At 48.8% G+C, this 15,734-nt stretch overlaps 6 protein-coding genes across 6 annotated transcripts; 4 read left to right on the top strand and 2 right to left on the bottom strand.

Annotated features, from left to right (window-relative positions):
* Positions 1–1,579: 1,579 nt before the first annotated feature.
* Positions 1,580–3,335, top strand: F4812DRAFT_463146 (aquaporin-like protein; the record flags this gene model as incomplete). The annotated part of the gene is made up of 3 exons (XM_047938157.1): positions 1,580–2,407; positions 2,474–2,950; positions 3,027–3,335. The coding sequence occupies 3 exons, from the start codon at positions 1,580–1,582 to the stop codon at positions 3,333–3,335; spliced, it is 1,614 nt and encodes a 537-aa protein (XP_047786402.1).
* A 527-nt stretch (positions 3,336–3,862) lies between these two features.
* Positions 3,863–5,227, top strand: F4812DRAFT_463147 (Peroxin 13, N-terminal region-domain-containing protein; the record flags this gene model as incomplete). Its single annotated transcript, XM_047938158.1, has 3 exons — positions 3,863–3,911; positions 4,007–4,465; positions 4,521–5,227. The coding sequence occupies 3 exons, from the start codon at positions 3,863–3,865 to the stop codon at positions 5,225–5,227; spliced, it is 1,215 nt and encodes a 404-aa protein (XP_047786403.1).
* Positions 5,228–5,278: 51 nt separating this feature from the next.
* On the top strand, positions 5,279–5,758 carry F4812DRAFT_463148 (uncharacterized protein; the record flags this gene model as incomplete). The annotated part of the gene is made up of 1 exon (XM_047938159.1): positions 5,279–5,758. The coding sequence occupies one exon, from the start codon at positions 5,279–5,281 to the stop codon at positions 5,756–5,758; it is 480 nt and encodes a 159-aa protein (XP_047786404.1).
* A 703-nt stretch (positions 5,759–6,461) lies between these two features.
* On the bottom strand, positions 6,462–8,960 carry F4812DRAFT_444534 (permease for cytosine/purines, uracil, thiamine, allantoin-domain-containing protein). The gene is made up of 3 exons (XM_047935505.1): positions 8,589–8,960; positions 8,292–8,508; positions 6,462–8,171 (listed from the first exon to the last, which is right to left on the bottom strand). The coding sequence occupies exons 1-3, from the start codon at positions 8,850–8,852 to the stop codon at positions 7,069–7,071; spliced, it is 1,584 nt and encodes a 527-aa protein (XP_047786405.1). The 5' UTR covers positions 8,853–8,960; the 3' UTR covers positions 6,462–7,068.
* A 3,260-nt stretch (positions 8,961–12,220) lies between these two features.
* On the bottom strand, positions 12,221–13,433 carry F4812DRAFT_463150 (uncharacterized protein; the record flags this gene model as incomplete). Its single annotated transcript, XM_047938160.1, has 3 exons — positions 12,221–12,850; positions 12,911–13,090; positions 13,170–13,433. The coding sequence occupies 3 exons, from the start codon at positions 13,431–13,433 to the stop codon at positions 12,221–12,223; spliced, it is 1,074 nt and encodes a 357-aa protein (XP_047786406.1).
* Positions 13,434–15,401: 1,968 nt separating this feature from the next.
* F4812DRAFT_463151 (uncharacterized protein) lies at positions 15,402–15,720 on the top strand (the record flags this gene model as incomplete). Its single annotated transcript, XM_047938161.1, has 2 exons — positions 15,402–15,491; positions 15,577–15,720. The coding sequence occupies 2 exons, from the start codon at positions 15,402–15,404 to the stop codon at positions 15,718–15,720; spliced, it is 234 nt and encodes a 77-aa protein (XP_047786407.1).
* Between the last annotated feature and the right edge of the window lie 14 nt (positions 15,721–15,734).

Here is a 15,734-nt window from a genome sequence, read left to right on the forward strand (position 1 = left end):
TCTGGCATTATAGCATGGGTTTAACTAAGAGCATCCGCGTAGCAGATCGGATTCACCTTATTAAATTGAACAAGGTTGGCACGAGGAACTTTGCCTAGATACTTTCAAGACCAGTGCAAAAGAAGCACCTATAACATGATATTTCAACTTTGATCGTTCAATCATATTATCACGACCTGCTACTTTTCGTTTTGTCGAATGGCAACCGAACGTCATAGCTGAGGCAAGATTATTCTTAGCCTTGATATTGAGTGATCTCCGGAGCTACGGCCAGTGAGTCGGCATTTGTACGCCAATATAGGAAATCTACCACCGGTGTCTCCGAAGTGTGGCTTAGTCACGCCGAGATTGCCGGGAGATGCACATAAGGTTAAAAGATAGATGATATAGACGGTACGAAACTTCGCTTTTGGTCTGTATATACCCGGAGAGTCGATGTTAGAAATGATCCATTGCTCTCCTTGAACCCTCTCATATCCAGCAACTCGTAGGATTTAAAGTCTTGCGTAAGCAATTCGATAGAGATGACAAAAGCTAACTAGCAGACTCCGCCGCAGCTTCGTATATTTAGAGTGATTGGAGCGATAAGTACTAACCTAGTGTATGGTAATTCAGGTGTGTGGTAGTTCAGGAACAAACAAGTGAACTAGAAACCCCCAAGCAACCCCCACAGCGAACTGCGTACGGACACTGGGGAAGCGTGTCATCATGATGCGTAGTAGCGTAGTAGCGCAGTAGGATGGAGCAGTAGTTGCAGTAGTTGGCAGTGCTATACTGCTAGATTGTCTAAGGTAATTGGCGGATCAATTGCGGCTCCAATGGTGGAACGGCGATACCAGCGCTTAAACTGCTGCCAGTTAAGCGAAGAGGTTCCGGTACGTTCCAACGACGTCACTCAGATGTAAATAAACGACCATAAAAGAATTTCTGTAATATATGGATGAAAAATATGGGATGGTAGTAATATCGGATGCCAAGTCTGGGCATCTTGTCCGAATGGATAGTATTGGATAAGAGAATTGACTCTAACAAGGAAGTGAGATCGAAGATCGCCCCTATAGCGTTCGAATTACCAAAATGTTCTGCGGGCCGCATTCTCTCTTCGCTACAGTAGTGTGTCTAATGCTTGAATAGTGGGTAAATACCTAGGTATAGAAGCGCCGTACTTGTTCAGATGTCCTGGAACAAAACAGGAACAGGAACTAGCAGTTACCCGAATCCAAGGTAGGTTTACTTAGCTTTAATGATATCCTTTTGTTTGGTCTCCCTGTAGTAAATGCTCCGCCTGAAAGCATGTATATCACCCAAGATTTTCGTATTTTCGTAGATATTTGCAACAATCGAGAGTCCATCGCCACTGCTTTAGGTGAGGTAGGTACCAAGTCGGCCCAAATTTTACGCTTCTTGGAACTTGGAAGACGTCACTGATCTCTGTGCTTGGCCTTTCAAAATAGACGCCGTAACTGTGCCTAATCGCAAAACTCCTAAGACTTGTTATAAAAAGCTTGGTAACAACTTACAAAGATTAAGATCTCCATCCATACTGCAATTTTAACTCAACTGAGCCTGTATTAGTGCTATGGCTCCGAGAAGAACAGATCCCGAGGTCGGCCGGAACCGCCAAGACAGGCATCTCGGGCCTAGAGTACTCGAAGAGCTGCCCGATACTATTTCGGACCAGCTTCCAAACGCATCCCAGCAGAGATCCAACTTGCCTCGTATTATCGAATCAAATCAGTTGAACCAGAGTCAGAGTCAGAGTCATAGTTCGAGTTCGAATTCGAGTTCGGCACCTACAAAGAAGGTCCAACGAGTAAAAGACAGAATACGAAGAAGAGCCAACGGTTCGCAAGAGCCCCCAGTATGGATGGACGATGGATATTACGAAGCGAACCCATGGCATGGCCGATCAAAGAAGAAGCCTATTTTCAGTCTCGGAGCGCCTTTGCCACATAAAGTTCGCTGGGCTAAGGAACCAGTTGAAGTGCCTTCTAGACCCGTGCCTAGGTCCTCTGAAGACTTAGCAGAGCTCGGCGAGGGCGACTTCGACGATGCAGATGGACCGAATGTCGAAAAGTCGCAAAGTGCGGCGGGGAGCGAATATTCAGGGCCTAAAAGGACGGCTGCAGGCGTCACGCACGGCGACAGACATAATGCCGCCGGACAACCCGTCTTCGAATATCAGCCCGGAGAGGAAAATTCCGCTCGAAGGGAGCGCACAAAGGATACGCACGAAACTAATCGAAGCAATAAAGAGGACCTTCGCAACTACGGAATCGATAGCGAACCGTTAGGCCACCGTGAAAACGAAGATGCAGAAGAAGGGGATAGAAACCCGAATGAGTTTCGTAACTGGTGGGCCCGTATACGAGCCAAGCATCCCGAACCTTTAGCTGAGTTTCTAGCGGTATGACTTTCCCAGCCCTCTTTTTGCTTCGTAGTACCGCTTGAACTAACTAGGACCGGTTTACAGACAGGAATAGCCGTGTTCATGGGATTAGGCTCAACCCTCGCCGTAAACTTATCGGCTACCCAGAACGTAAAATATGGCACCTATGAAACTTCATGCTGGGCATGGGGTTTTGCTTGGATGTTTGGCATCTACCTCGGTGGTGGCGTATCCGGTGCTCATATGAACCCGGCCATTTCGATTAGCCTGTCGCTCTTTCGTGGCTTTCCGTGGCGGTCGTGCATCATGTACGTGGTTGTACAATTCGTTGCTGGCCTTGTTGCCGGGGCTCTAGCCTATGGCATCTATAGAGATACAATTATATATGTCGACCCTACTATGACGAATACAGCTAAAGCCTTCTTCTCGAGTCCCCAAGAATGGGTATCGCTGGGTTCAGCTTTCTTCGACCAGGTTGTCGGTAGCGCCATTATGACGATTGCTGTCTTTGCGCTGGGAGACGATCAGAACAACCCTCCTGGGGCAGGAATGCACGCCTTGGTAAGTGGCCCCTTACATACCTACCTAGGTACCTTAGGTAGTTATTGGATGAACAACACTGACAAAGGTGAGGTAGGTACTCGGGCTGTTGGTCACTACCTTGAAATTTACTCTGGGCTACACAATAGGATCGGCATTAAACCCAGCTTCGGACTTTGGTCCAAGGGTGGTAGCTTGGGCAGTTGGCTATCGAGGGCCGGAAGTATTTCAAACAGGATGGTGGTTTTACGGCCCATGGCTTGCCACTCTAGTTGGCTCTATCATCGGGTGTGCCATATACGATGGCTTCATTTTTGTTGGAACTGAGAGTCCGATCAACTACCGAATCAAGGGCGGAGTCAAGAAGCGAACTGGAAGACTGTTTGACTTTGCTAGAAGGAAATGACAGCAATGAAAATCCTAGGATAATGCCACGATACGATAATGTATGAATTCATAGAACTTAGAGTAGGTTAGCTACCTGTAATAAAAAAAAATTCATCACAATCTGTGAAGAGGCAAGAGGCAAACTCATGGTCTCTAACAAAAAAAGATAGGGAGGGATAACTATGAAGTACCTAGGTACCTAGGTACCTAGGTAGCGTTTAAGTTATGTGGCCCAAGCGTCTATGTACAAGCTAGTCAGACTGGCTGACTAACAACGAATCACGTGAAATCTAATGTGCTGCTTTCAATGGACATAGCCGAAGGGAGGTGCGGTGCGGCTGGGTTTTTTGGTTATCAGTTGTTCACCATCAGAAAATACCGAGGTCCTTTCTTTTAACCTTCTCATCTCACTCTTTAACCTGTCAACATTCCAACTCTCAACCTCATTTTTTTTCTCTTTCTTTTGCGCAACGAGCCGGTTCGCAAAGTTTTTTTTCCGTCGCATCTCGTAAACGTTTCTGATTAATTGAGGTTACGTCAATTACGATGGCTTCGCCACCCAAACCTTGGGAGCGCGCTGGCGCGACAGCATCTGGTAGGTTTCAATTTTACTGCAATTTTACTTCCAACTTCACATATCAACACTATTTACACCACTGTTTACCGCTTTCATTTGCTCATTTCTTCTAGCAAACACTGCTGCATCAGCAACGACACCGACTCAGAATGCCATCAACACACCTTTGTCAACAACCGGTTCGCCTTCTACTCCGAGCATGCCGGCAATTCCTCCCCGCCCGGATTCTCTGAACTCAGCTGTGAACCAGAACGCGTCGGCCTACAGTCGGGCGCCATATAATGCTGCGTACAGTCCTTATTCGTCACCCTACAATAGGTATGGAGGTTACGGTTCCGGCATGTATGGTGGCATGGGTGGTTATGGTGGCATGCCCGGCATGTACGGCGGGATGTATGGGGGAATGCCTGGCATGATGCCAAACGACCCGAACAATCCCAATAGTTTGGCCAATCGTGTAACCGATAGCACCCAAGCCACCTTTCAGCTGCTAGAGGGCATTGTTGGTGCCTTCGGTGGCTTTGCACAGATGCTTGAGAGCACGTATATGGCAACCCATTCGAGCTTCTTTGGTAAGTCAATTTGCATGATATCTATCCGAGGATCTGGTCGCTAACCAAGTAACAGCCATGATATCCGTAGCCGAACAGTTTGCTCTCTTGCGCAACACCCTCGGGTCGGCTCTCGGCATATTCACCATCATGCGATGGTTTCGCACCCTTTTTGCCAAGCTGACTGGCCGACCGCCACCAGTAGACGCTATGGCACTCACACCAGCAGCCTTCGCCCGCTTCGAGGGGCGCCAGGTACCACCTGGCGCTGGAGGCCAACCCAAGGCTAGCCGGAAACCTCTCATTTTCTTTCTTCTTGCTGCATTTGGACTGCCATATATCATGAACAAGTTAATCCGATCCCTTTCCCAACAGGAAGAACGCAAGCGCCTTGAGGTCTCGACTCCGAACGCACCTCTCGATCCTAACAATCTCGAGTTTTGCCGTGTTCTCTACGACTTCACCCCCGAAGCTGGCAATGCTACTCAGGGAGTCGATCTTGCCGTCAAGAAAGGCGATTTTATCGCAGTCCTAAGCAAGAGTGATCCCTTAGGTAACCCTAGCGAGTGGTGGCGTTGCCGGGCTCGAGATGGGCGTCTAGGATATCTACCAGCAACGTTCTTGGAAGTGGCTAAGCGACCTGGCCAGCCTATCGCTGCTATCAAGGCAGCCCCGAGCGAGCCCGCGTCATCCGCGAAGGCTAGCGCCACGCCGCCAGTCGTTACCAGCAAAGCAGGGGATATTTCTGCCGAGAGCTTCCAAAAGTCACAGTTTTATTCCTAGGGAGATAAACGTGTGAGTGGACAGCCCTTTTGGCCAAAGATACCACCTAGGATGCATAATGCAATTCCCCCTTCTAAGGTCGATTCTCAGCGGCAGCAGGAGGGGTCCAAGGCGAATGCAGACACGAAATCAGATAAACAACAGCGCAAAATTCCTCAAATGGCCGATCCTCGTTCAAGACGTTCGAAACAAAGCCTGCCCAAGGGATTGCAACCTATACATCCGCTTCTACAACCTCTAGTTACTAATCAAACTATGACGCCTTTCCCTCCAGGCCAAATACCACCATATATGATCCCTCCTCAGGCCATGCACTTCGGACCTCCGTCCCAACCAGTTAAACCCAATTATAATGGCGCCGTTCCTCACAGGATTTACGTCGGCAAACCCGTACAACCACAGCTGCCACCACAAGGAGCATCGCCTGAAGCCATAGAGGCATGGCAGAAGCTTCTACAGAGTTGTGTATATATTCCGGTGCCGGGAGTGATACCAGTCGTGAAGACCCCCAAGGCGCCCCCTAAATTATAAATTCCAAGCTACGGGCGGCATACCTTGGAATTCGGATTGAGATTAAGCAATTATGGCCGTACGCTGGTAATGCATGGTGGAGCATTCTGGGATGACAGGATAGGGCGTAGGGGGTTTGCAATAACAACGACTTTCTTCTAGGGTTATGTTTAAGGGAGATGAGCGAAAACGCGAATTCGGGTTATATGAAGAACCACGATCTGATTCGTTTCTAAGAGTTGACTTCAAAGTTAAGCTTTCATATTAGCAAATGTTTTCCGCGTTGGACATGCCCGTCGGCGTTCGGGATTCCTTCGGAGTATGGGGGATACAACACATACCAATTGCTTTCGTTGCGTAGGGTTGTAGAGGAATCAAAAAGTTATCACGATTCTCTGACTTAATTAACATAAATGCGCCACGGGCGATTAACGAATAAACTTCCATATGTCTGATGTTATGCTGGACACCTTTTTTCGTGACTGAAAGTTGTAGAAGATGTGAGACGAGGTAAGCTCAACAAGTGTAGCACTACCAAATATTATCCACCTTAACAACTTGAGTAGCACACATTATAAGCAAGTGAATGAAGTTCATTTTCCATTTGCTATATCTTGCCAGTGGTACCTAAAGTTAAGCAGGTACCTTAGCTACCTACCTCCTCTACCAAGAGGAGTGCCAGGGAAGATGTAGGGACCTCACCACATAGTACATAGTACCTATATAACAAGAAATCATGGTCAATTCATCCTATATATGACGATAGGTGTTGCTAATCATACATACCCGATGTCCTCTATACGCGAAGGAAGAAAAAGAACAACAATCCGATCAAGTACACCGAAAAAAAAAAACACATATCAAAAAGTCGAACACGGGCATTTCTCGACATGGTATCGAATAAGATTCTCTTTCTATGTTTAACGTTTTTATTTCCATTCGTCATCCTGGCCGATCCTATCTCATCACACACACACGCGCGCGCGCCCCATCTTACAAGTTACAACCGTACTATACCCTCTCTCTCTCTACTTCACCTCTCTCTTCCCTCTAGATAGATAGAACCATGTGTGGCACAAAAAGAAGAAAAATAGCGCACACAAAAAAAAAAAAAAAAAAAAAAAAACCTTTCCCCCTACCCCCTCTTCCCTTCCTGATCGGTAAATAACGGTACTCATACCGCAAACCTGGTCCATATCTAGTAGGTAAGTATGCCTGCCTGCCTGTCTATCTATCTATCTTATACGGGTGAGTGTGAGTGTGAGTATGCGTGTGTCCTACCTCCCCTCTCCTCTCTCTCCTATTTTCTCCTCCCCCCTCCCCCCGCGGCGTTATCGACCAAAGTACGCCTTCTCAATCGCCCTGAGGCCAAGATAGCTCACGGACGCGAACCCAAAGGCCAACTCGAAGCCGGCGTCGCCTCCCGACGGCGCGGCCCCGCACAGCCTGCCTATGGGGCCCGTGAACCACTGCTGGGCCATGCCGAGCACGGCGCCCGCGACGCCGGCGCAGAAGGCGGCGACGGCGGCGAAGCCGGGGGGCAGGCGGGAGGGGGTGGCGTAGTCCTCGGGGCGGTAGCGGGAGAAGGAGGCGCGGCGGAAGACGAAATGTTCGGTGAGGGAGACGCCCTCGTAGATGGCGAGCCAGTAGCCGATGACGAGCATGAAGCTCTCGAGCGTGTCCTCGAAGTGGTCGTACCCGGGGATCGCGATCGCCACGTACACCGCCGTGCCCAGGAACGTCCACACGAACCGCGGCACCCGCTGCGTCCGCTCCGAGAGCACCTGCAGCGACAGCGACACCGAGTACGCGTTCGGGCAGTTGTTCCCGATGATGGACAGCCCGAGCATCACCACGCAGAACTCCCCGAAGCGCCCCAGCCGCGGGACGAGCACCTGCGCGAGCAGCCCGCCTATGTGCGCGTCTTCGTACGCCGACGTGTAAGCTTCGTTCGTAGCCATGGCCGTGGACACCGCGGCTCCGAGCAGTTCGGTGAAACACAGCGCGACGAACAGGCCGGCGAAAGTGCACAGGAAAATCGATCTCCGGGAGCGGGTGACGGGTTGGTATACGGTGTAGTCGGCAGCGTACGAAGTCCACCCCGTCGCAAAGCCGTACACCGACGCCGCGAAAGACAGTACGCCACCAGCCTCCCTGGGCCCGGTCTCGAGAGGGAGCAAGCTGTTGAAACCGCCCGAGTGGGCAAAGGTGCCGAGCACGATCATGAACATGACGAACACGGGGATCCAGGACCATTTCTCGTAAACGTGGACGATTTTGTAGCCAAACGTGCAGATGATCAGCGTTGCGACGGAGATGACGAGGATGCCAGCCCAGCCGGGCACGTCGCTGTTGACTGCGTGGAAGAATTGCGCGCCTACGATGACGTTGACTGCAGACCAACCAATACACGCCAGGATATTGAATACGGCAACTATTGAGCAGTACAGTTAGCAAGGATGTTTTTGAACGGGCGCGCGTATGTATAGTATATAGTATATAGTATAAATAAATAAACGTCAGGGGTAGTTTATCTGATGCGCAAAAGACCTACTTAGCTTGACACCGTAGAAGCCGAAATAGAATCGCGACAGCACCATCTGTCGCAAACCGAATCGGGGACCGAAAGTCGAGAAGAAGCAGACCGGCATGATACCAAGGAGGTTGATGAAGATGATGGTCAAGGCACTGTCTACAAACCCCAAGTTGAAGACAGGGCGCGCAAGAGCGCCAATCGCAAACGACGAGACGACCATATTGGCCGAGAACCACTATTGTTATAATATCAGCAAGGGGAGCCAAAACAAGAAAGATAAAAGGGGCAAGGGGGGGCAGCATATAGCTAGCATACCAGCGTGCCAACCTGAGTTATACTCGAGTCCGTCCTCTCATCGCTAGGAACGCGCTCAATGCCTCTCTGCTCGACACCAAACTTACCCGCGAACCGCTGGAGCTTCGCGTAGACCGACTCGCCTGCCGACAGGTCCTGGCCGTGGACGGCATTACCGTCGCTAACATAGCCGAGGCCATAGTCGATCTCGGGACTCTTAGCCTTATAATCGACCTCAGCGATGATATCGTCGACGTTGGCCTGCATGTTATCTCGCAGCGTCATAATTTTTTTTAATCTTTTTTTCTTGGCACTCGTATGGAAACGCCAAAAAGGAGGGAAGTGGGTGCGTTGAGAAGAAAATTACTGCTTGTTTGCTTGCGTTTCCTGCCTGCTTAATGCTAACTCGTGAGCGGAGGAACGAACGAATGGTCCACCCGGTTGTATATATTGTACCTATGTAAGCCGACTAGCCCAGCTGCAGCGGCAGCAAGAGCAGCAGGTTCAATTCAACCCGCGTGAATAGTAATAATACTAATAATACTAATAATAATAATAATAATAGTAGTAGTAGCGAGGCGCCGAAATAGAACGATGATTACTTAAATCTGCTCACTTAGACTTAAGGTTTGCTGCAGGTCGTCGGTTTAAATAGCAGCTAGTTCTAGCTCTAGCTCTAGCTATAGCCGTAGACGTCTTTTTTCACTTTACTGTGCTTTGCTCTGCAGCACTGTCGTCAATTCCGGTCCTTCTCTAGGACAACTCCGCATCGTAGCTGGCTGGATGGCTGACCGGCGATAATAGATAGGTAGAGGATGGGTAGGCGTAAAAAAAAGGCGTTCGGTAATTATTGGAAAAGAAAGGCAAAAGAAAAAAAAAGAATCAGATCGGAATGTGCCGACCAGCTTAACAAGGCAACAGATAAATATTTTATCTTTTTTTTTCGTGCAGGTTTGGTTTAAGATGGACGACGCCCACTTCGCAAGAAGGCAGAAAGAATACGGCGCCGGTGACACACGGGGTAAGGCGAGCTTTGCAGAAGAAAGGCTAGGCATGCAGCTATATGCGTACCTGAAGGTACACGGCGTTTTATTGCGTACTTACCTAGAAAATAAAAATAAAAATTAATAAGGAAATCAAGCACGTTTGAAAAGAGTGAATAAGATTCGTTGTTATTGGTTACCCATCCAGATAAGAACCCATGTGACGGCAAGGCAGGACGAGATCCGCAACCCAAGAACCTGGTACGGGACGTGGGTTACTGCGATAAGATGTGGGAAATTCATTCACAGCTAAGCTAAGCTATCTTACTGCTACCTTAGCCTAGGTAGGTAGCTTATGAGGTAGTCATAGGATATGGTAAACTGATATCTGGTATAAGAGCCCCCTCCCAGGGTGAATCAAACAGACGCACGAGACAATGGATGAACGTAGATTGCTGAAGCATTATAGACGCCTAAGACCCACAGAAGCCGATGAGAATAAAGAACAAGGATGGATTGGATTGGATTGGATTAGACTATTGAGCCGGTTATTGAGCCGTAGCTGTTTTCACCTTCCCAGTGAAGACTTGTTACTGTTTAAGTGAATCATACGGAAGACAATGTCAGGGTTATTTAGAAAGGTGATAGGCACTGCGTAGTTCACTTCACAAACCTACCAAGTCCAATATAGCAGGGTATTTTAAGTCAACGAGATAAATACAACTCCCTACATATCATCAATGCCAGAACCCCCGGTGAATTACACGTGCATCATGTAGGGCGATCTCGAAATCTTGGCAAGTATCACGGATCTAAAACCCGACTCACTTTTCTTCCTTGTTGCAGACGCCTATCAATCTCCATCTTTCTATCTGTCGGCCTCCCTGTCTTCCCGTCTTCCTGTGTAAGTCTGGGTACCTCACATACCTCATCAGGAGGTATTTATCCATTAATCCGTCCAAATCAGGACCGAATTGAAGAAAGTTGGAATCGCAAGCTGAACAAGTTTTACTAGGATCAAGGATCAATCATAAAAGACACAATAGTACCTAATGTATCCTGACCGCTCTACAACGCAAAACCCCGACGTGATGGTCAACCATGATTGGACGATAAGTAGCAACCCACCCTACATACATGTACCTACATACACCTACATATCGTCCCGAGGCATTTCGTTCGTTATCAATCAAAACCGAACACCCCTCTCCTCCTCGTCTCGTTATCTTTGCCTACCTAGACTTAAAGCCCCAAAGTTCGTCGGCGACCTACATATCGAAAGTCGTAGCTGGAATAGGCAGGCCCGTAAGCAGTAGTGGAAGAAAAAGAAAGAAAAAAGAGAAAGCCCTCGCTCAGCTCCGAATACAGAAACTATCCTATCGAAGCGGAGTCCCCCGGTCTCAGCACAGTGTCGTGTCCATATTAATACTTGCATGTAAACAACCTTAAGGAAAGGTACCTACCTATTGTACCTATTAATATCCCATCTATGTATGGACTGAAGATCTTGGGACCAAAAAAGCTTATTCGCAACCCCAACCTTGGCATCCGGCTCCAGGCCCAGCTGAAAAAAAAAGGAAGATAGGACTACCTACCTACATTAGCAACAAGTTGGAAGTGACGAAATATTCCAAATATCATTGGCCGTCTGGATTCTTTCAAGAAACGTCATATCCATCCCTGCCGTCTGGGATAGATTACCGCATCCTGCAACCTGCAACGCTACCTGAATAAACGTGAGACGGGAAAAGATCAGAGTCGTAGGAATAAATGCATACTTAGGTTAGGTACCTGGTATAGACACGACAGCATGTCGAACGAAGGAGGTGAGCCGGAGGTAGCATGGCATTGTCTTGTCTTGTCTTGCCTATAGCCACGACGCCCGCACTATAACCAAATAACTCCCTATTTTACCTAGCCAATCCCTGCTCGGCTCTATACAATACCTGTAGCTTAGCTAGCAAGAAGCAAGAAGCAAGAAGCAAGAAGACCATCAACCTCTGGTATCAACAAGCTATGGTCTACCCCATCTAGCCCCTATATCATCAGGTCAAAGGTACTCACCCGCATTTCTGTACCATCTCGGAATCCGGAAACCCTCGTGTGTTTCGGTCACGTTGCAAGGCGGCGGAAACTCGCAGCCTCGAATCCTCGTGGTTGTTGTTACCGTCATTACCTAGATACTTACCTTAGGTACCCATTAACTTTTTCCCCGCCTACCCTCTCCCGTCTTACAGAGCCTAGATCTTCCCGAGCCATAGGAGATAGGTACCTACCTAGATTTAGTTCTATTAGGTGAACTTTAGGTAGGTACCAGGTATATATATATGCCGCGGTCTGTGCCAGACCGCCACGTCTATAACCCATGTGCTAAAGCCGCTATCCGCCCCCCTTGGCCAAGGAGCACCCCTGGGTCCCGGGCGGCAAAACGGGACGTCGTCTAATCCAACTGCGCAGGTCTACGTTGCCTGCCAGCTGGACGAGAAAGAGAGGAGGTTTGTGAACATGACCATAGTCTTTATTAAGACGTGATTCTATTCTATTGTATAGCGACCGATGCCTTCTAATACTGCACTTCTGCTTTGCGGCATACTTGCAATTCACACCTCTACCTGCTCCCACTCCCACTCCAACAAAAAACCCCAGAACAAGTCCTTCCTTCCTTCCCCTCTAAAGCGCCGATTGCTCGTCGAGCCAGCTAGCCACCGCGCGCAGCGACACCATCTGCCCGTGCTTATGCGACCAGGTTTCCACGAGCCTGGCTATGATCTGGGCGAAGCCGACGGGGATGAGGTAGGTGCAGATGGCAATCTCGGCCTCGGGCGCGTAGAAGCCGCTCTTCCCCCAGCCCACGATGCACAGCTTGCCCGTCCCGTCGACCAGGAAGCTGCCCGCGTCCAGGTGCATGTTCGCTAGCACGAGCCTGTCGACCCTCATCAGGTCGGCCGCGACCGGGCCCATGTGATACCTCGCGTGGGCCGAGCCGACGATGCATGCGAGGTGCTGCCGGTACGCCTGCATGTCCAGGGGCGCCGTCGGGGGGAACAACGGGTGCACGAACGCGCGCGCGCGGGACGTCCCCAGCGCGCCCGGGAGCTCGCTCGTGTAGGTTTGCATCGTCCTTATCAGCGCGACGATCTGCTTCGATATCCTGTCCTTCTCCGCGGCGCGGAGACGAGGCCAGAGCGCGTAGAGGTTTCCCCCCTCGATGAAGTCCATAATGATGACCAAGCTCCTCGTGCGGCGGTCGCGGAAGACCCGGCGGACCTTGGGCACGTGGTCTCTCAGCCCGCGGAGCCCCTGCATGTACACCAGCATGTCCACCTCTTCCTGGCAAACACTCTTGCCCTACTTGGCTACCAGGTAAGGGGAGATTCGAGATACGTTGTTCCGCGTTCTCGACTGGAAGGACAAGAGCGGGGAACGGTGCCAGTCGGCAATGATCTCGAAGAGGATTTCTTGCGGCATTGCCAATATCTGCTGGGTGGTGTACTCCTCGAGGGGAAGGGAAAAGCGAGACATTCGATGGGCAGTTCTCTTCTAAGGCGAAGTCAGACAACCAGGTGAGAGGTATTAGGAAGGGGAAGAAAGAAAAAAAAGTAAACGTAAGAAGACTCACGTCCGACATCATGAGCTGATTGGGATGTTTGCCAAAGTTCGTAGAGAAATTCCACTGCGGCTTCGTCGTCACTTCCGGACATCGTACAATGGCCGGATACCAATGAGGCCAGTCGGCTGGGAGTTCGAACCAGGTACACGGGCGATGCGGTTCAGGCGGCGGCGGACGCCTGGCACGACGGTAAGAGAACGGGGTGTTTGGTGGATAATCTAACATCTTGTCGCGCTGGACATAGCGATATTGGCTATCGTCGTCGTCGTCCATTGCGTCTAGGTACCTAAAGTTTGTTATTTTGTTTCAACTAAATCAATCGTATGTCGAATACGAAGAATAATGTTATAGACTGAGATAGAGATCAATGAACTTGAGATAACTTTGGTAAATTAATTCGATTAGCTTAGGAAACAATACGTAGGTAGGCAGAGATACTGGAAGTTTCATCTAGAGAGCGATATATGTAACACCTTCCTTGTGTCTAGCATCAAACTCTAAGTGAGTGCTTACCGTGCCTTACCTCACTGTCGCTATAACCCCTGTATTTAGTTCATGTTCTAGTTGCGACTCTAAGAAATGCCTGGTTCTCCTGAAGCCATATATACCCGCACGAGCAAGTTCATTGAACAACAATGACCATTCACATTCTCTCTTATCTCCTGAGATATTTTCCGAGAAGTCTATCCGTGCGCTTTTCGCTCGGAGTTATTTATATACCTAAATAGGTAGAACTATTTTAGGGACATGCCAACACGAAGAAGAAGAAGGGGGGAGGTTTATCAACCGCTTTTACATTATTACTTGTATCGTGTCGTGTTCGGTGGAACTATCGGCGAGGAAAGGGACAAAGTACCTGTTATAGTTCCTCACCGTAACTGTTCTCGATTACAACTTGCTACTGCTGAAGTAGGCTATGAAGTTACTTGAAGTTTCTATAAGTCGAGTGCCTCAAAAGTGCAGAGAATGGCTGACTGATTGACTATTGGGGGACATGTGATAGTGGATATTTAGTTGATGTATTTAGTGGATATTCAGGTCGTATCTTCGATTGCCTAGGTACGAAGCAAACCGTAATACAAACTTGAGTGGTCTGGTTGGGAAACGCTCCCGTTTTCTAACGGAGGGTCTATCTGAATATGGTTTAGCCTCCTTCACGTTGCTATTTTTTTTTTCTTTTTTTCCTTCTCGTACAGACGTGGTAAAAGGCTATTAACTCAACCCTCACCCAGTCGACTTCTCGTATCTCCCTTAGCTATCTCATCATTAGCCCCCTTTTAACTAGTATGTATAGTATTTATTACATGTAATGGCCTTGGCAAAATGGTCGAAGCCCAAGAAGCCTTAATAGAAAAAAAAAAGAAAAAAGAGTCGATGGTGGATTACAGCCACTCGATTTTTTTCGTGTCTTTCACACTTCGGGAATCGTTGGCGCGCAGATGACGATTCCTTGTCAGCAAGCAAAGCCCCCCCGGTTTTGGTGCACGATAAGCCCTCGTCCGCAAACTGCTGGATTTCCCGCAGGGTCCAAGTCACATTTCGTCATGTCCCCCCGGTAATGGAATCACAGCCACAAGCCCTGGGCTCAACTCAGCATCTTCAGCCGCGTCGCCAAATTCGGTAGCATCTGAGAGAACAATCTGGGCGTATGATGGGCTGCGATAAGCCCACTTCATCAGCATCAGCATCATGCTACGTATACTAGTAAGTCATCAGGGCCCTTTCAGCTCACATGTTATGTATATACCTAGATGTATAGCTATACCTATATATGTATAAGCCGTTACTGTGGCGTGCATAGGGCAAAAAGGAGCTACTGCATACTATGTAGCTAGCTATCTCTCCGAGCACTCGGTTCAAGTTCTTGGTTCCGGTCTCCAGTCTAAGCTTAGCGGGTATCCATCCACCCGCTCAAGTTCTTTTTGCCTACCCGTAACCACCTATTCATTATTATTACGGAGTACTGCCGCTCTATTTATTTATTATATGAGTATGCCTTCTTCTTGTCTGATCCTTCTCTTTCATGATCCATGTCAAGTAGTTGTTATCCACTCGTTACGTCTTATATTAAAAGATCGTCAAGGGGGATTCTCTTCCGTCTAGCCTACATAAATTACATTAATCCTTCAAAAACTTAAAATTATCAAATATAGAGCCAGCTCGCCCAACTTTCAAAGTCTCTTTTCTGCGACTTGTTGGATATCTCTGGGTCCACAGCGTAGTATCGGCTCTATATCGAAGATGCACTTCAACCTAGTATTATTACCCGTCATAACGACGCTCTCGCTGCTGGGGTCTCTGGTTCACGGCTCGCCCATCATATGTCCAGACGTAAGTTTTTGCGCCTAAAGTGTCACTCATATTTACCTTTATATAAATACTTAACCTAGGTACTGGTGCTGACAACCTCATACAGTCGAAACGAGATGCAATTCTGAGCGGCGCGATGCCAGCTGAGGCGTGCTGTAGCTACGGAGTCTGCAAGAACACGGTTGTAATCGCGATGGGACGTGCGCAGGAAAAGGAGAGTTCGGCGATTCGGTACAACGAAAGGCGGTGACGAAACGAGAGAAG

This window comes from Daldinia caldariorum (assembly GCF_022478825.1).
Source record: "Daldinia caldariorum strain CBS 122874 unplaced genomic scaffold F4812scaffold_22, whole genome shotgun sequence".
Classification (NCBI taxonomy): Eukaryota; Fungi; Ascomycota; class Sordariomycetes; order Xylariales; family Hypoxylaceae; genus Daldinia; species Daldinia caldariorum.